We start from the raw sequence: 18,096 nt of genomic DNA, 5'->3' as shown, positions 1-18,096 counted from the left end.
GCTGATGTTTGTAACAAAGTCGTGTCAGTTGCACCGAGAGGAAAGTCTAAACAGCACTGACTGTCAAAACATGCTTCTTCATTATATGGTATTATAAAATTATTTGTTTTTGTTTTCGAAAAAATTTAAAGTATACATATTTGAATTGATATAAATTGTTATTCTCTATTTAAAGTATTTTATGCGTTCACACAGTGTACTGTGTTTTTTCGTGACGCATGCTCTTAGTCCTTGAATGGCACTGACAGGTTGAATATTGAGTTGTTGAAAGTTCGCTTTTCGCTGTAGCTGCGCCTGAACTAAAATTGTTACATTCATTCATGAATTATTATGAATCATTTATGGATACTGAAAATAAAACTATGAATTCATTGTTTCTTAGGATCCGCGAAGCTTTTTAAAAAAATAATCAGTGATAAATGAGTTCGAATTTTTTATTGTCACTTTTGGCATCATCGACATTCGAAAACGTATTTGGCGATACATTATTGCTACGAAGAGCGTAAATTCATTATCTTTTAGTAATAAAATTCGACTCATTTCGATCGAAGACCATAGAAAATACCTCAATTTTTTAATGCACTTTATTTATTATTTCGCTGATAATAAGTTTGATTTTTATTTGCATTTTTTTACTTAAAATTTCTTTGAATTTGTAAAAAATAAAAAGTAGACTAAAAGAAATGTTAATTAATATGTTTTTTTTAACTATCTGATTTCCCAGAAAAAAAAAATCGTACATGATCATAACAATCCTATTTTGGTCTCCATTTGGGCATGAATCTATCTTTGTAATCGGCGCAAGGGTAAAACTGTAAAAGCGATGTATGATTAAGAGGGAGCCACTGACGAGACTTGCGGATCGTGGACTGTGTTCTGACTTCTGAGTTGTGTAAAAGGTAAGTAACAGCTCAATACTCTTACTTTGTACTTTGTCTATCTACCAATTAAAAAAAATCTTTTTCACAGATTTAGTCACAAAATTTAAGGAAATGTCAGATATTAGAAAATAATGATTTGACTTGAGGTATGAAACATCATGTGGACCAATGATCTTTAACAATTTTTGAGTACTTGATTGGATGAATTAGGGATGCCATCTATTCATAGTAATTATACTTTTTTCAACTTGAGTATCTATTATTTAATTAGAACTGTTATCAATTCAATGAGCCGTTTAAATATTCAATGAATGTTTTTTTAAGTTTCTGTTTTATTAAACTATTTTGATGATGGGTGTCATTTGTACATTCTGTTTACTAATGTGCAATTCTCACAATAAGCATCTATTTTTATGCAATACTTTAATTAAGTACTGGTTAAATTCTTAAATTATTAAAAAAATTAAATTTTTCAAGCTCTTGTAGGAATTGTTAGTTATTGCAAAAACAATTTTATAGTAGTCTTTAATCTATTCATGAATAATTGAATCTATAACAGTCATTTTATTTTAAACAGTAGAGTGATACAAATAAGAAATCAATAAGTGAATTTTATCTTCATTACAGTTTTTTTGGGTTTTTGAATGAATTATTGAACCATAACATATATTATTCAATTCACAATTTGTTGGCATAACATACTTATATTCTAAAAGAATTTGTGAACATGCTTCTGAAAAGTCATTTATTAATATTGTTATTAAAAATGTTGTTAGTTTTATAGGTATCAATATCTTTATCAAATATTAATTGTTTACATCATGAGAAGGGTATTAAAAATGATGATAATTCTAGAACTCTTTAATCTACACTGGTATGGGTTAACATCGTTCGAATGGTGGAACGCTGGAATATTGTATGCTTATACATGTTCCACCATTCGATTCAATCGGACCACCGACCAGAATCGATGTTAACCCAGTGTATACTAAAGTGCCCCCTACATTGAAATAGCTACACTATTCAACAAACAGAGTCAGTACAGAATTTATTGCTTCTCTAATAATTTACAAAAATAATATATCTATCCTTATTTGTTCTGCATTATTTATTTTGATGATATTAATTAGTAACTGAGGATCTGAATGAAGTCTCAAAAAATCAATTTTTTTCAACAATTTGTTGGGGTAGGTTTATGATTAGTTCCTTTAAATCTATTTCAGGCCATGTATAAACTCTTTAAATAATTGTAAACATATTTTATCAAGGAATATAATAAACTTATGTTTCTTTTCAGGTAATACTGAAAGAAACTAAAGCATGGAATTGAATCAAGTAAATGAAAACAAGAGTGAAAAGAGTAGTTTAAATAAAATGGAAGCCTCCATCCAAGATAAGCAAGAAAGTAATGATAAAGAAATGAATCAAAATTCTAATAATATTGAACCAATGGAAGTCGAAGAGAACTCTGAACAAAGTGGAATCAAGAATGAAAATGAAGAAAAAATTCCAGAAAACGCAAATGAACAATTACTTAAAATTGAGAAAATTAATTTGAAACAAGAAAATTCACAAGAAGTAGAAAAGAAAAACACTCTTGATTGTAAAATTGATGCTTTTGATGAGAAAGATGTCAATTATCTAAAAGAGAATAATGTTTCTGTTTCTACTGAAAAAATTGCAAATATAGATTCCAAAGATATTAATCACAAACCAAAAATATCAGAGGTTGTGAATAGTAAAAATGATCCTTCAAAAAATGAAGTTGAAGCCTACAATAACATAGGTGAACAAGACGATTTGAAAAATGAAAAGATTGAACAAGAAAAAGTATCAAATTCAAGTAAAGATGATAGTTCATCAGAAGTAATTGAAAAAACAAATGTATCACCTAAAATTGAAAGTAGTACCTCTGTTATTGAAACTATAAGAAAAAGGAGAACTGCTACGTAAGTTATCTATATTTTTTGCCATGTGCAAGTTTACTGAAAAATCTATATAGAAACTTCTGAACAGTATACTGATGTAATTGGCTCTGAAAATGATCATTTGGTAATCTACAATGGTTATAATAAATAATTTCTGTTTTAGCAGCTGCAAGATTAAAGTTAAGGCAACCAAGACTCTAACAAAAGAATCCCATGATAGCACTGACAAGGTTGGAATAAATCAAAAACGTTTTGAGAAAGGTGATGCATACTGTTGGAGATGCCATAAAGAAGGAGTTGAAGCTCGATGCTCTAAATGCCCTCGTTCTTGGCATCGGCGATGTATGGGTGGAGCACCACCCCTTACTTGTGCAGACTGGGTATGTCCAGAATGCTTAAGTATAGAACGTGCTGATAATTGTGACACCCGATCTCCTGCAATGACTCTTGTTACCACAGACCAACTTTGTATGATGTTGAGACATGTTGTGTCAAGAATGCGTGACCAGGCAGGAGTAAGAAATTTTAAATTTTCAGATTGTATTCTTGTGAATTGCGCTTATGATCATAGTTTTAATTTTTAGTCTGAGCCTTTTTGTAAAGCTGTCAAAGAAGAAGAGGTTCCTACTTATTTAGACTATGTTGTCAAACCTATGGATTTGAGTTTACTTGAGTCTAATGTTCGAGCAAAAAAGTACAAAAGCACAGAGGGATTTATGGCCGATGCTAAATGGATTCAACACAATTGCATTGTCTTCAATACATGTTCGTTTATTTAAAAATTATATTTTTTGGGCAAACTAAATTAGTTTTAAGAATTACCTCAATAATTTAATTCTCTAGAAGAAAGATTTATGGTATAATATTGTTGTAACTTTCATTATATTTTCCAGGTTCATCAAAGTTAACAAATACAGCAAAACAAATACTTAAAGTGGCTCGTCAAGAAATTTGGGAAATAGAAGCTTGTCCAGATTGTTTTGCTCATGGCCGAAACTTACAGCGTCCTTTAGTTTCATGGTTCATAGAACCTTGCCAAAGACCTCATGCACTTGTTTGGGCAAAATTAAAAGGTTTTCCATTTTGGCCAGCCAAAGCTATGCCTCGAGTTAATAATCAGGGCCTTATTGATGTACGGTTTTTTGGAGAACATGATAGAGCTTGGGTATCTCCTAAAGATATATTTCTGTATTCCAAAGAATCCCCTGCCATTTTGGGTAAAAAGAAAAAAGAAGAAATGGAATTGGTTCTCAAAGAAGTTGAAGAGCACATAGGAAAGCTCGAACATGCATTTGGCGAATTTAAGTAAGTAATATTTTTTATATTAATAAAATATTTTGTTATTCTATTCAAAAACACACATTTTTAGGTATGCTGTTGGAAAAGTACCATATGATCCGCACAATGAGAATCAAATAAAAGCAATGTTACCTTATTATGACCCTGTGCTAAATAAACGTATTGATTCTGTGAAATCAGACGATTCAAAAACTAGGAATAGCAAAAAAGCGATGCTTTTACTCAAACAAAATATGTCACCAGTAGTAGTGACACAAAAAGTTGACAAAATGTTACCTATGAAACCTCAAGTAGCGCTTAGGAAAGAAGATAAAAAAATTGAACAGCAACCAGAAAAAGAATCGATAGTGCATACACGGAAAGTAGCATCATCGCCTGCTAAAAGGACGGAAACAGGAGATAATAAAAATGACAAAGAAATAACACCAAAACCAGGGGTGGATATCAAATCACGAATAGCAGTGAAACCTTTACCTTCGTTAAAACCGAATGGCACCATTGATCCTCATGATAGAACTGTAAAAGTGCAGACGCGAAAAAGGAAAATTGCAGAATTGAAAAATTCTACAGAAACTCCCAATAAAAAGATATCTACAACTTCTGATGCTGATACTCTAGTGGTCTCTCCAGCAGTTTCTTTGGCTCCTTCTCCTAAAAAGCTCAAGAATTCGCTACCTGAAACGAACTCCTCTGAAAACACTACAGATAATAGTTTAACTAATCCAGTTTCGTCTGTTGCTGCTGCTACCACAATATCAGAATCAAAGTCTGTGGTAAAAGTTAACAATGGTGAATCACAGCAAAAACGTACAGTTGCTGCTGTGCGAAGAATCGGTAGTACAGGACAAGTTAAGAAAATAAGAGTAAATCATGCCCTAAATCCAGAAGATCTTACAATTCTCAAAGTAACTGGTGGAAATATTAAAAGACGTAATATTATCCGAGCTACGCCAGCTGTCAACGATGTTTCAGACAAAAACAATTTGTACAAAACTGTTACAGTGACCGGTAGTGGAAAACCCAAAACTATATTTGTAAAAAAAAATTCATCGCTGCTAAGTCCTGGTAACTCGCCGAAACTCTTACTTAAAACCGCGGCTCATATTAGCGGTAAAAGACCAAACGAAAAAGAAACCGTCAAGGGGATGATCGTCCGTAAACAGTCTGTAGTGGAAAAAGACCCACTGAGTATTAGTAGTAAACCTATGACATCGATACCAGTCACCGGGAAAAAGGAAGGTAATTCGATAGTCTATTACACTTTTAAACCTCACGTTAAAGATAATAGTCCCAAACAGACACATGATAAAGAATCAAACAGTACGATCTCGGGCGTCAACGCAGACAATAAAAGTGATCAAGTTAAGGTAAATTTTTTGAATGGCTCAAATGTATTCATCATTCAATAGCTTAATACAATTCCTTTTTCATTAAATAGACTATAGGGTCAAGAAAAATTGCTAAAGCTCGTAAATCACTCACGACCAAATCAGTACGTGATTCAACTAGCTCTTCGCCAACAGCGGCTGCAATGAATCAGTCCCTTCAAATGTCAAAGACGGTAGTTTATGTTGCGGGGTCTCCTCAACTCACCAAAGAAAAATCCGATAGCATGAGCAAAGTGCCACCACCGGAAGCTGGACCAATATCAACTCGTTTACATAAATATTCAAAAGAATTGACTTCTAGGATCTCAGAAATGATCGTCAATTTGATTGAAGAAACGAGTGAGGCTAAAACCGGATTAGCTGATGATAATGAGGGAGTCATACACATTTTAAAACTAAAAATGGAGCGTTTAAAATGGTCCCATCAACAAGAAATCAACGATCTAAAACTTCAACATGGTTAGTAAAAAAATTGCGAGCTAAAATTTATGTATTTTCTATATTATTACTCTACCAACAATTTATGATTGCAGAACAAGTTGTTCGGGAGTTAAAATCCAATTTCGAAATTGAACGTTTTCGAACACTGCAAGATGCTCGTCGAGAAGCCGAAATCGAAAAGCTGCGTTGCATCGAAGAAACAAAACGCAAACAATGGTGTGTTGTTTGTGGGCGCGAAGCCATGTTCTATTGTTGTTGGAATACGGCTTATTGCGATTATCCTTGCCAGCAAAAGCACTGGAACACGCACTTGCACACGTGTGCTCAAAAGACTAATTCGCAAACTTTGTCTCCTCAACATCAAAGACCACAATCCGTCTCACCTCCACCTGTTGTAACGCAACCAATGCCCAAGCTTGTTATAAGCAGACCCCCACAACAGCAGGAACAACCTCAACCCCATCAAACACTTCTTGTCAAAAGGAACTAATTTGCAGTTATTGTAAAGTTACTTATTAATTATTTCCTAAATTGTATTTATTCGTAATTCTTATCAAGAAATTTAAGTATTTTTTAAGTTTCATAATGACTATAGTCATGCATATTTAATCTGTATATTTTGAGGCAGCGTCAGAGTGTTAGGCATTGTTGAATGGACACAAGTAGGTGCAATTTATTTAAGTAATTATAGCATGTGATTGTCTAAGTATTTTCATGTACGGTTTTAATGTACACCTCATACATAACTTGAAACTTTTGGAGTATATTTATAAATGATCAAAGATGATTCTGAAAATAGTCGTTGATAGTATTTTTATTGTGACAAATGAAATGAATCGATTTTTGAAATTGATCACGTTGATCAGCATGATCGCACTTAGCAATGCCGCTAAAATTTTTCAGGTAGAGCATTACTAGTTGTTGAGGTCAAATTTTTTGTTCTTATAAATAGCTTCTGTTGTGTTGAAATGGTTAAATTAATATTTGAGTCATCCCGTTAATCTTTAATTTGAAAAATTTACCAATTAAGCTTGTTATAGTTGATTTTTATTAATTGTATATTCTTTTCAAAAAGATGTACAAATTTTTTGATTTTTTTATGATAAAAAATATATCGATACTACGCCGATTTAAACGCGTAAATAATTGTTAATATATAAATGATCAGTGTTTTTATTTGAATCCATGTACTTTAATTTAATAACTTGTGGGTAAAAAATATTTGTGAGTCTAATTATATTGAATCGTTCAACTGTGAACAGTTTGAAAATAGGTTGAGAATAGTATGAAAATGCAAGTTTAATGTAGACTAGAAATGTAACTATCTATGATAGTTAATGTACAGTGTAGTTTCTCAATCTAAATTTTATAAGACATTTTCATGATTTTTCTAATAAAATATGTACACCATACAAAATTTTCGTATAGAAATTAAGATACCCACTGTATATTTTGGAATATGGTTAAATATGTGAAAATAATAAACTTTTTCAATGAACCTTTTAAGTTATTTTATTGTAATTTTTTTAGATGTTTTACTTTGCTTTCTTATTCTTAATCTTTCTTAAGTAAAATTCAAGTTCTTTGCCTTCCAGAATATAGCCATCTGAACGGCCACACTGTCCAGGTCTGCTCGCGATGCAAGCTAAAAAACAAAATGTAGGATTACATTACGAATTTGAGCTTTTATCTTAATTACTTTAATTCATTCATATCAATCATAATACACACCTAGAACTCTACCAGTAGCAAACTGATCTTCAAGTGCTGGTTCAACCTTAGCAACTCGTTGTCTAGCCTTGTATTTGGCCAAGCATTTCTTGGACCTTTTTTTGTTGAGGATTTCTTCCTCAGCTTCAGTCTGTTTAAAAGAGAGAAATTTTTTATAGTAAAATGTGTATGATGAAGTTTAAAGTTTATGTAGCATTTTTAACTTTGTCAGTACGCTGTGGGAATGTGTCAACATAGCACTCAGAGTAGGTAAGTTTGTCATCATTGAATAATAATATAAGTTAGAAGACATTTCAATTTTTTTAAAAATTCTTACCAATTTTGCTCCACGTTTACGTCCTAAAGGTAGGGCATAATGAGCCTCATACCATTGTCTGAATGGAGTTGCATCTATGGATACAATACAATTCTTGACAAGAGTTTTTGTTCTAACAAGTTCATTGTTAGATGCATTATAGACCACATCGATGATACGGGTCTTGCGAGCACGACCTTCTGAACCCCAGGCGAAGTTACCAGTGTCAAGGCGCAGAGCCCTGTATTTTTTGTTTCCACCGCGGGTGCGGACCTGTTACAAAGAAAACAAATGAATCAATTTCTTTGAAATATTAGTTTTAAAAATGTTCATTTTTTGTAATTCATCAGTACGCTGTGGGAAAATGTCTTCATGACACTCTGAGATTTATATGTATCATCATAATAAAATAAATAAATAAATAAATAATCAAATTTTCAAGTGCCAACTTACAGTGTGAATTCTTTGTGGCCCCAATTTTGTATTGGCAGCTGGACGTCCCAATTCGAACTTCCTCTTCTTGCGTACAAGAGGCCTTTTGCCTCCTGTCGCTCGCCTTTTGTGAAAATGATCTTGGGAAATTCCTAAAATATGAAAAATACCGCATTATAGATTCATCAGCTTATAGGCAGCCATTTTAACATAACCATAAACAACGATATTCTTATAACATGTGCAAGGATGCGTTGTAAACAAATCTATCCGGAAAAATGATTTTACATTTTCAACCAGACAAAATTTTGATTTGATCTATTTGATTAACACTAAAGAATGTAATATTAAACGCATAAATTTATATCCACGTTGTCGGCATGTGGCACGTTCACAATTTAACTATAACTTTCACGATCAGCAGTAAAATAAAAAATATTGAGATTAAATATAACACTAATTGACCAGTGAATAATTGACCAACCCTTAATGCATAAATAATTTGTTTCAACAACGATTTTGATGGATTTTTTTAATTCATATACAGCAGTCGCAACTTACCCATCGTGATCACCGAATAGGAAAGAGTGGATTCAGTGCAGGGTTAAGAACGACGGTAAAAGTAGTCCACAAGAGCGCGCTGCTGCAGGCTGCCTTCGCCTTTTCGAGGCTCGAGATTGGCAGTTTGACTGTTGGCACTATAAAATTAGGCAATGGCATGGTATGAGTGGGTCCTTTACTTCTTGCTTGTATATTTCAAACATTAAATGAATGGTTCACGTTATAAATGTGAAATCTTTATTAAAACAACCAACTTCCTTATGGAGTACCAATTCAGAGATTCTGAGATCAATTAGTTTTAATACCTACAGAATGTTTTTTAAGTAATTTGATTTTTCAGAAATTCCAATCAATCGAAAACAAGCCATAGATCAATCACGATTGAAATTCGATTTGTTACCGGCGCCAAAAAATGATTTCGAAAAGATGAAGCCTGCTCAATTAGTTTTAATATTTACACAATGCTTTATGAATAATTAATAAAAAAAAGATTATTTGAATATTACGAATCTAAATTGTAAGCGTTTTGAATTTTGCTTTATTTTCATACTAACAATATATTACATTTTAATATAAAGTTACATTCAAACATAAACATGATTAATGACAATTACTGCTGTATAATTACTTATATAATTTTGTATGCAATAAATACTTTTCGTGGTAAATTTACCGCAAATTTTAGGTAAATTAAAAAATTATTTATAAATTTATTAAAAGGAATGTTCTACATAGAAACTTCTAAAAGTTTTTCGTTACAAGTTAAAGTACAGATTCATTTTGATAGCTGACATTCACCATGCCTAGATATATTAATATCATCACAAATACGAACGATAGAGCTTCGTAATTTTTATATGAAACGGTTTGATGAAAAAATCTTGAATGTGATTGTCCTATATTTGATCCGTGCCACAAGTCTTTAAATCTCGCATAATTGAGTATAATTTTTTGTAATTATATTTTAAAATTATCTATAATTAAATTGTTGACGTTGATTGATTTACGAATTTTCTGTAAGAACAATTTTTTATCATTATTTGATGTTATTCAAGATTTATTTTTGAAGAACTAATATTGGGTACTTTATTATTTTTGGTAAGTCTTGATATCGACAAATGTATTTGTGACCTAGTCCATATGATGCATTTATCCTTGTCATTAGAATTTGTCCAGCATTTGCTGTATGCAATACTTTTGCAGCAGTAAATAACTTTTTCATAAAAAAAATAATACTTTAAATGAACTTTATCAGAAAAGATTATGAAAAGCTAAGTTTTACCTTTTCTCCTAGAGCAAATGGAACCACTTTATCATCTTCTGCATGTAAAATCATAATTGGACAATTAATTTTTCCTATGTGCTTGTCAGATTCAAAGCGCAATCCATTATAATAAAGAGGTTTCACAATAGCCCAATCAAACCATGGTAAATGCTTAAATATCTGGTAATCAAATTAGTTTTGTATATTTTATATCAGACAATTTTTATGTTATTTAATGTCCAAGAGCAAAAGAGCAAAAAATTATTGTTGACTTGTCAAATTTTCAAGAAGCACTAAATTTTACAAAATTCAAGTTTTGAAATTATATTTCAATCAAATTAAATAGCTGTTACTAATTGTTTATTGAAAATTTTGGTTGTTCAATTGTTAATAAAATCTTTAAATGGAAAATGATTCTTCAAATATAAAAGTACCTGAGCCAATGGATGCTCGCTTATTTCATCAGCAAGATTGTTGAATGGCGATTCCAAAATTAATCCAGCGGGACTAATTTTTTCACTTGCTAATATTGCAAGCACATGTGCAGAAACCCTAGGAAAATCATAATTTATACTCAGCTTACTAAGTGCATTGATTTTACATTTGAAACAAAATAAAAAACATAATCAAATCAAATAGTTTGGATGTCATACCCAGTTCCAAGAGAATGCCCCCAAACAAATACTGGTGCAGAATTATTTACAGTTTTTAATACCCATTCAACAATATATTTACTATCATTGACAACTCCCATTTCATCAGGATCAACATTATCGCTATCACCATAGCCTGTATAAAGTGCATTATAGATTAATCATTTGAATACAAATCATTAAACAAGCTGAAAAGTTATAGAACATTTTACTTCTGTAGTCGAAGCATATAACATGAAAATCAAGACTTTGAAATAATCTATACAGCTCTAGCCTGTGACTACTGGCTCTGTTACCACTGTTTCCATGCATATACAAAAATATTGGTCTGGTGGCATTTTTTAATAACTCCTCATAATTTTCTTTATCCTGCTGAATACTTTGATTTATTAATGACTGAGGTAACATTTGCCTTCAAAATTTTGAAAAATTGTTAAATTCATGAGTTTTTATGAAATCAGCCTAATTCATCATATTGCAGTCACAGAAACAGCATCTCTCTGTCGCACTCTTTTTCTTTTCAAAGTAAAAAACTTACCATACACCAATCTTTACGTTTTCATCAGTTACAAGATAGAAGTTTCTTGCACCTTTTATCCCAACAATATTAGGTTTCGAAAGGTCAATGCCTGGAGGCCAGTGAACTTAAAATTTTCAATCAACATTTATCATCGTTGAAATTTAATTTATGTAAAGAAAATATTTAGTCAATTTACCAAAATTTAAAAATAAAATTTTTTTTTGTACTTGAATCGAATATCGAAAAATTAATGGTAAAATTCCAAATATGATAATATACATCCAAATTGAAATTTTCAGAAGCCACAATGAAAACCTGTAATAGAATTAGAATGCTAAAATAGTTTCTAAAGTAATTTTTTTACATGGATACATGATGTTGAGTACTCTATTATGAAAAATACAGCCATTATTGACTTAAATTTGTTTATATGTTTTTTAAATTATTAAAAAATCCAAAAAAAAAATAAGTTAATGCAATATGAAGCATGGACACGATTGAATATTTAGAAAGACATTATAAACTTACTGCATGTCAAACCACAAATCTGTAATGATGGCAGGTGTCATTGCAATTATAAATTTGTATCTCAATTGCATTTTTTATTAGTTTGAATTAGTTATTTGTGTGACCAGCACCTTAAATTAAATTTAAAGTTAATGATTATTAACAATATTTAATATTATTGAATTTGTGCTCAATAACTAAATAAATCAATAAAAATGTTGATGTAAAAATAAGAAAAAAAAAAGTTTAAAGTCACAACAGTGAAAGTGATGAATATTACGAATTATGATATAATTCTTCAAATTATTTTTTACTAATACATTTTTAAAAATTGATTAATCAAGCGTTTATAAGTTGATGTCAAAATTATTAATTTATGACATAATTTTACCTTGCAATTACCATGGTCTTGAGGTTCGAATTAGATTAAATACTGAATGAAAATAAATTTTTGATTAGTTAGTATAATGATACAATATATTTATAATTAATAAATATAATTGTTCTCTTGATTGATTTTAATGCTAATCACAATTACTGTAAGTATCTCGAAAACTCGCAAATATTGCGTAAAAGAATAAGTTGAATGCCGTCAACTGGTTCAATAATAAAATAGCATGTTGACTGGCCTAAAAGCTTTGCTAGTAATGTTTTTTACTAACTTCATTCGAATATACCAATGCACGAGGATATTCTAAAGTTGCAATTGACGATTGACAAGTTGTCCTATCTTCTGTGTATGATATCGAAAACACGCACTTTTTCGCGTCAAACTCAAACTGCTCTGACAGTATGACACATCCTATGAAGCTACTACTTAGTTTATACTTAGCAAATTTTGTCGTCTGCTCTAGCAAATCGCCAAGCAGACGCATTTATGGAAGTTGAATTTTGACCATTGTGACTGCATCGAGAGACAAAACTTGAAAAGCACAAAAAACTTAATAGGAACAAGGACTCAATATTTTACGTTTCTTTACATGAAGTGGTCACTATGTCAAATTACAATGTTATTTTCCAAAATACTTGAAAATGATGTTTCAAAATATGTTTTTGTTTAATTGAGATATGAGGAGGTACAGTACGAGTTATTGGACTCTTGTGACATTATACTCTCGAAATTGTACGGAACGAGGTAGTACTGGTATTTCGGAATTCGGAAGTCACTACTAAATTACGATACACAGCCAGTTCTAACCTAGGATACTTGTAATATGAATAGACTACAATAATATTTGAATAGTTCGAATGCCTTTGGCCACTTGGGAAGTTTCCTGCTTTGTTCCTAAAACATTAAATTAATTTTAGAAAAAAAATTTTCACAATTGTCATTTTAAAAATTTTACAAGATGTCAAAAACTCGAAGAAGTTTATGTCCATTTGTTCCATGTGAAAAGTGTCAAGCTTTTTTCATGCAACGAGACCAAAAAATTCATAAACTCAATTGCCCACCTCAAGAGACATGGAGTCATAATTTTGTAAAAAATAACGTTTTCTACTGCAACATAGAGAATTTTACAGCTGAGGGTATTACATTTATTTAAAAATTTATTTATTCGAAGAAAAACATGTTCATTGCACTCATGATGATCTCTTGATTCCAGAACATCCTGACATAACTTATGAAAAATCACATGAAACTATTTTCTTATCTGTAAAAGTAATGGAGCTAGTCAAAATTTCTAAAGGAGAACCAGTAATAATTACTACTGCAGATAATAATGCTTTAGTTAAAAAAGCTTGGCCTGTAAATGATGACAATTTGATGTCTGCATTTTTAACAATAAGAGGTATGAGATAATTCTGAATTATTAATTTTTTAAATAGATCTAACTTTTAATTACATTTTAATAATATTTTAGCAATTGAGTTGAATCAAATAAAAGGATGTGTAACCATAGAAAAATTAAAATCTACTACATGCATAGCTAAAGAAATTATAGTGGAACCAATAGAAAAAAATCAAAGAGAAAAAATGTCACTAAAGTTAGAACATTCATTTCAAAGAAAAATGCACGAGCAAATTGTAGCCATTGGAAATCTAATACGAATTCCATATTATAGTAGTAATCTAATCTATAAAATTATTGATATCAAAGCTAATGACGTATTAGGAAGGAGGCTTGAAAAAGTGACATTATCAGATGAGAGTGAAAATAAATTTTACACTGTAAAATACTCAACCAAATGGATAATAACACAGATTTCCTCTGAACAAGAAATAACAAAACAAATTTCACCATCTCTCAAGTCTGTAGGTGGCTATTCTCATTTAATAAAAGAATTACAACAAGTGATTAGTATTGGTTTAAAGTGTGATATGAAAGCATTTAAATTTCATGTTAGTAGAGGAATTATTCTTCATGGACCACCAGGAGTTGGAAAATCTATGCTTTCGGAGGCTTTATTATCAGAATTTAATGCTCATATAACTAGAATAATCCCATCACATTTATACAATAACAATTTGAATGAAACAGAACTAGTTTTAAAGGATTTATTCAAAGAGGCCTTAAAAAATTCTCCATCTATTATTTATATAGAAGATATTGAAAATTTATGCCCGAAAAAAAGTACATCTTCATCGAATCATGAAAAAAAAATTTTGGCTAGTCTGGTGACTTTTTTTAATGATATTCAAATAAGTGAAAAAAACATAGTGATATTAGCGGTAACTTCTAAACTTGATGCAGTTGACAGTTTTTTGAGGAAACCTAGACTATTTGGAAAAGAATTCAAAATGTCAGTACCAACAAAAGAAATGAGGAAAGAAATTTTATTAAAATTAATTGAAACAATTCCAAATAGCTTGAATGAAGATGATATTGAACAAATTGCATCCGAAACACATGGATTTGTAGGAGCAGATCTAAGTTCCTTATGTTCAGAAGCTTGTTACAGGGTTTTGGGAACAGAAGTATGTTTCACAAGTGATAATTCTAATGATATTCTAGTGTCTAGAGATGATTTTATTCACGCTTTAACAGTTGTAAGCCCAATGGAAATGAAAGACTTTTCAATTGAAACACCTGAAGTAAGTTGGTCCGACATAGGTGGTCAAAGTGATTTAAAATTAAAACTTAGTCAGTCAGTCGATTGGCCGTTGAAGTATCCAAATGTTTTTACCAAATATGGAGTAAACCCACCACGAGGAGTATTAATGTTTGGGCCTCCAGGTTGTTCTAAAACAATGATTGCAAAAGCTCTTGCAACGGAGAGTAAATTGAACTTTCTTAATGTCAAGGTAATGTTTTATTATTAATTATTTTTTATATTTTCAAATAAAATAAACATTTTTTCCAGGGGCCAGAGTTATTTAATAAATATGTAGGAGAATCAGAGAAAAAAGTGAGAGAATTGTTTCAAAAAGCAAGGCAAGTAGCACCTTCTATTATCTTTATTGATGAAATTGATGCTCTTGGCGGTGAAAGAAGTTCATCATCAGAATCTGCTGGAGGTAGTGTGCAAGAGAGAGTATTGACGCAGTTGTTAACTGAGTTAGATGGCGTTACAGCCCTTGTAAATGTTACACTTGTTGCAGCTACAAATCGACCTGATAGAATAGATAAAGTATTAAAATTATATTTTTAAAAATAAAAAATGGTTATTGATAAGAATAATAATTTTTAATTGCTTTTAGGCTTTACTAAGACCTGGGCGATTTGATAGACTTATATACGTCCCTCTACCAAATAAAGAAGCCAGAATGGAAATATTCGAAATAATACTTCGCAAAATGGGCAAAATGGTATGCCCAAATGTTAAATTGGATGATTTAGTTGCACTTACAGAGGGGTATTCTGGAGCAGAAATACAAGCAATCTGTAACGAAGCTGGTTTAAAAGCTATGGTCGACAGTGGTAATCCTGCAGATGAGAATTATATTTCCAAACAAATTACAATGGAACACTTTAGACAAGCTTCATTAATTGTGATTCCAAGAACCCATGTAGACACATTGAAAATTTATGACGAATTTTTAAACAAACCTCGATATTAAGATAAATTATTTTTGATAAGTTAATTTTAAGACTGAAATGTTTTTTAAAAAAAATAAATAAAAAAAGAAAAAAGTTAAAAATTAATATTAAAAATTATTCTTAAGAATAATCCAGAAAGGCCGTTAGTTTTTTTTACCAGAAAATCCATATTGCAATCCAGTAATTGCAAATCGAATTGCATATTGTCGAAAACTATCATTCATTTGATTTCTGAAATTGAGTAATTTTGCATAATTTTCATACATTTTGTATACGACTGGATAAAATAGGTATTGAAATTGAGAAAAACTCTACGTTTACATTTGATATTGATGTATGTTTATAGTAAAACTTTATAATTAACTCGGTGATCCGTATCGATATGTTATGTAATAAATTCAAAATTCGTAAGGTCCGTGGCGGGAGTTTCAACGTAACGAGTTGTCACTTGTGAAAAATAGCGCAAGAGCACATTGAATAGAATCGAAGTCGATCGTTCGCTGTAAGCAGACGACAAATGAAAAATACCTACGAAAAATATCAACACGTGTTTTACTTACAGAGACAACTTGAAATGTCATTACTCTGATAAGTTACTCAATATCATAAATGGAGACTTTGTGGAATCAAAAAAACTTGAGAAGACCTCCCCATGCATCATGGAATGTGTCTCTAAATACTTTCAGTATGATAAACTTATTTAATATACCAAAATATTGTTTTTATTGCTTAATAAATCTATAAATCTAGTCATTTAGTTTCAGTATTAGATTATAAAAGTAATCAAATTATACATCATTCAACTGTGTTTTAATTAATTATTATTAATCATTTATTATGTTCATTATTTTTATTCTGAGTACTGCTATATAGTTATACATATTTTTTCTTCAGATTTTACTCAATATGTACAAACAATTGAAATTATTCAAAAAGAAATAAAAACTTTGAATCTTCTCAATACGGAAGGAGCAATATTAAGTCGATTGATTTATCGGATGAAAAGTAAATTTAGAAGTGACAAAGGATTAAAGAACATGGAAAAAGTGAACAAGGCACTATTAAATTATTTGAACATGTCTATAGAAAAAGATTATGAAATCTTGAAACAGTATGAAAAGATAAATGATAATGATGTCAGTTTACCTTCTCGTCAAAATTTAGAATATATTCTGATTAGATTGCAAGGTTTAGCCAAGCTCATGGGTCGTGTAGAATCAACTGCAACAACAGCTGCAATCTTTCTTAAATCTAGATTAGAATTGGGTCAATCATGGAATGTAGCTGTTATTTCATATGCTGTAATTAGTAGAATATGGTAAGTTAATTTTTTTATAAATTGAATTTGGAATTAAAGTACATTTATTCAAAATAACAATGTCAAATTACATTTTCAAAGATCAAAATATTTTTACTTGTTTAAAATGTTTATATTTTTAATTCCGTAGATCTAGTAAACTATAAATTATTGAAAATTTATTTGTTTTTTGTTTATATGGTTCCAGGATTCTATCACGATACTTTGTGAAAAAAATATGTATATGGTATGGTTACATTTATAGTTATTCAAAACAATTTGAACTAGTTGGCGATGCATGGCTACCAAATGAATATAATTTTCCAAAGAGTCTCTCTAAGTGGCTTGATTTTTCTTGGATTAATGAACCTATACAAAGGTAAGATTGTTGGTATAAATTTATTATCAAAAAGAAATTACTAAATTTAATAAAATTACAGTATTCCTTTACAAAATGATTTGTCAAAATCTCTTTATCACTTGATTAATGATGAAGCCGAAATCAAAGACGATGTTGAAGATATTGAAAAACTAATATCAGAAGAACCATCAGAAAAAGAAAGTACTGCGAATCAGAAATATTTACAAATGTTAGATTGTTCAAATTTTGGAGGTAAAGATTTGAAGAATTGATTTTTTACTGAGGAAATGTTATTTTAATATGACTTATTTAATATACTTTTAATTTTCAGAACAAACAACTAGAGATTTTTATACCTCAACTAATAGTAAAGATAATAATAAAAAGTTTATCTCAACACAGTTGAAAACTAACACAAAAGCAAAGAAAAAAATTAAAAAGTTCAATAAAGCAAAATAGAAAAATTAATGTAGATACATTATCAAAATCATTCAATTAGGTACTCATTGTAAAAATTTAAATTGCATTATTTATTATACATAAAATATTTTGTAATAT

General features: G+C 30.3%; 5 protein-coding genes across 11 annotated transcripts; 3 read left to right on the top strand and 2 right to left on the bottom strand.

Annotated features, from left to right (window-relative positions):
- Positions 1–32: 32 nt before the first annotated feature.
- Positions 33–6,984, top strand: LOC106648603 (protein kinase C-binding protein 1-like). Of its 4 annotated transcripts, none has more exons than XM_023458481.1 (10): positions 33–88; positions 725–899; positions 970–1,027; positions 2,179–2,830; positions 2,973–3,324; positions 3,394–3,574; positions 3,703–4,114; positions 4,179–5,475; positions 5,547–5,955; positions 6,030–6,984. In XM_023458481.1, exons 4-10 carry the CDS (start codon positions 2,202–2,204, stop codon positions 6,425–6,427), a joined length of 3,678 nt encoding a protein of 1,225 aa, XP_023314249.1. In that variant the 5' UTR covers positions 33–88; positions 725–899; positions 970–1,027; positions 2,179–2,201; the 3' UTR covers positions 6,428–6,984. The 4 variants fall into 4 exon arrangements, with proteins under 4 accessions (XP_023314249.1, XP_014221101.1, XP_014221102.1 ...); XM_014365615.2 differs by having other exon boundaries at positions 970–1,109; XM_014365616.2 differs by lacking the exons at positions 33–88; positions 725–899; positions 970–1,027 and adding an exon at positions 1,663–2,068 and having other exon boundaries at positions 2,976–3,324.
- Positions 6,985–7,431: 447 nt separating this feature from the next.
- LOC106648607 (40S ribosomal protein S8-like) lies at positions 7,432–9,062 on the bottom strand. The gene is made up of 5 exons (XM_014365626.2): positions 8,957–9,062; positions 8,417–8,547; positions 7,985–8,236; positions 7,669–7,798; positions 7,432–7,582 (listed from the first exon to the last, which is right to left on the bottom strand). Exons 1-5 carry the CDS (start codon positions 8,958–8,960, stop codon positions 7,473–7,475), a joined length of 627 nt encoding a protein of 208 aa, XP_014221112.1. The 5' UTR covers positions 8,961–9,062; the 3' UTR covers positions 7,432–7,472.
- Positions 9,063–9,252: 190 nt separating this feature from the next.
- On the bottom strand, positions 9,253–12,701 carry LOC106648606 (monoacylglycerol lipase ABHD12). 4 transcript variants are annotated; one of them, XM_014365623.2, is made up of 11 exons: positions 12,563–12,701; positions 12,292–12,333; positions 11,922–12,031; positions 11,590–11,708; positions 11,412–11,517; positions 11,086–11,285; positions 10,874–11,009; positions 10,655–10,772; positions 10,239–10,400; positions 10,042–10,169; positions 9,253–9,970 (listed from the first exon to the last, which is right to left on the bottom strand). In XM_014365623.2, the coding sequence occupies exons 3-11, from the start codon at positions 11,990–11,992 to the stop codon at positions 9,937–9,939; spliced, it is 1,074 nt and encodes a 357-aa protein (XP_014221109.1). In that variant the 5' UTR covers positions 11,993–12,031; positions 12,292–12,333; positions 12,563–12,701; the 3' UTR covers positions 9,253–9,936. The 4 variants fall into 4 exon arrangements, with proteins under 4 accessions (XP_014221109.1, XP_014221108.1, XP_014221111.1 ...); XM_014365622.2 differs by having other exon boundaries at positions 12,292–12,701; XM_014365625.2 differs by lacking the exon at positions 11,922–12,031 and having other exon boundaries at positions 12,563–12,686.
- A 42-nt stretch (positions 12,702–12,743) lies between these two features.
- On the top strand, positions 12,744–15,925 carry LOC106648604 (spermatogenesis-associated protein 5). Its single transcript, XM_014365617.2, has 5 exons — positions 12,744–13,427; positions 13,505–13,690; positions 13,763–15,144; positions 15,204–15,470; positions 15,541–15,925. Exons 1-5 carry the CDS (start codon positions 13,250–13,252, stop codon positions 15,898–15,900), a joined length of 2,373 nt encoding a protein of 790 aa, XP_014221103.1. The 5' UTR covers positions 12,744–13,249; the 3' UTR covers positions 15,901–15,925.
- A 465-nt stretch (positions 15,926–16,390) lies between these two features.
- Positions 16,391–17,982, top strand: LOC106648506 (the record flags this gene model as incomplete). Its single annotated transcript, XM_023458474.1, has 5 exons — positions 16,391–16,565; positions 16,775–17,198; positions 17,386–17,556; positions 17,618–17,790; positions 17,870–17,982. Coding segments are annotated over exons 1-5 (957 nt in total), but the record flags the coding sequence as incomplete, so codon positions are not given.
- Positions 17,983–18,096: the final 114 nt, after the last annotated feature.

The sequence above is a fragment of the Trichogramma pretiosum genome, unplaced genomic scaffold (assembly GCF_000599845.2).
Source record: "Trichogramma pretiosum strain Unisexual culture from Peru unplaced genomic scaffold, Tpre_2.0 scaffold69, whole genome shotgun sequence".
NCBI lineage: Eukaryota > Metazoa > Arthropoda > Insecta > Hymenoptera > Trichogrammatidae > Trichogramma > Trichogramma pretiosum.
The sequence above is the reverse complement of the archived record's forward strand: the minus strand, read 5'-3'. Positions and strand labels throughout refer to the sequence as shown.

Excerpts from the sequence above, each read along its gene's own strand:
- LOC106648603 (XM_023458481.1), top strand. The coding sequence starts at position 2,202 with ATGGAATTGAATCAAGTAAATGAAAACAAGAGTGAAAAGAGTAGTTTA. Across the intron at positions 2,831-2,972 it reads AGAAAAAGGAGAACTGCTAC|CAGCTGCAAGATTAAAGTTA; the intron begins GTAAGTTATCTA and ends TTTCTGTTTTAG. Across the intron at positions 5,956-6,029 it reads CGATCTAAAACTTCAACATG|AACAAGTTGTTCGGGAGTTA; the intron begins GTTAGTAAAAAA and ends TTATGATTGCAG.
- LOC106648607 (XM_014365626.2), bottom strand. Across the intron at positions 8,237-8,416 it reads GGCCACAAAGAATTCACACT|GTCCGCACCCGCGGTGGAAA; the intron begins GTAAGTTGGCAC and ends TCTTTGTAACAG. Across the intron at positions 7,799-7,984 it reads GTAAACGTGGAGCAAAATTG|ACTGAAGCTGAGGAAGAAAT; the intron begins GTAAGAATTTTT and ends TCTTTTAAACAG.
- LOC106648606 (XM_014365622.2), bottom strand. The coding sequence starts at position 11,992 with ATGCAATTGAGATACAAATTTATAATTGCAATGACACCTGCCATCATT. Across the intron at positions 10,773-10,873 it reads GGGCATTCTCTTGGAACTGG|GGTTTCTGCACATGTGCTTG; the intron begins GTATGACATCCA and ends TGATTTTCCTAG. Across the intron at positions 10,170-10,238 it reads CATTTGCTCTAGGAGAAAAG|TTATTTACTGCTGCAAAAGT; the intron begins GTAAAACTTAGC and ends TTTATGAAAAAG.
- LOC106648604 (XM_014365617.2), top strand. The coding sequence starts at position 13,250 with ATGTCAAAAACTCGAAGAAGTTTATGTCCATTTGTTCCATGTGAAAAG. Across the intron at positions 13,428-13,504 it reads AGAGAATTTTACAGCTGAGG|AACATCCTGACATAACTTAT; the intron begins GTATTACATTTA and ends TCTTGATTCCAG. Across the intron at positions 15,145-15,203 it reads TGAACTTTCTTAATGTCAAG|GGGCCAGAGTTATTTAATAA; the intron begins GTAATGTTTTAT and ends CATTTTTTCCAG.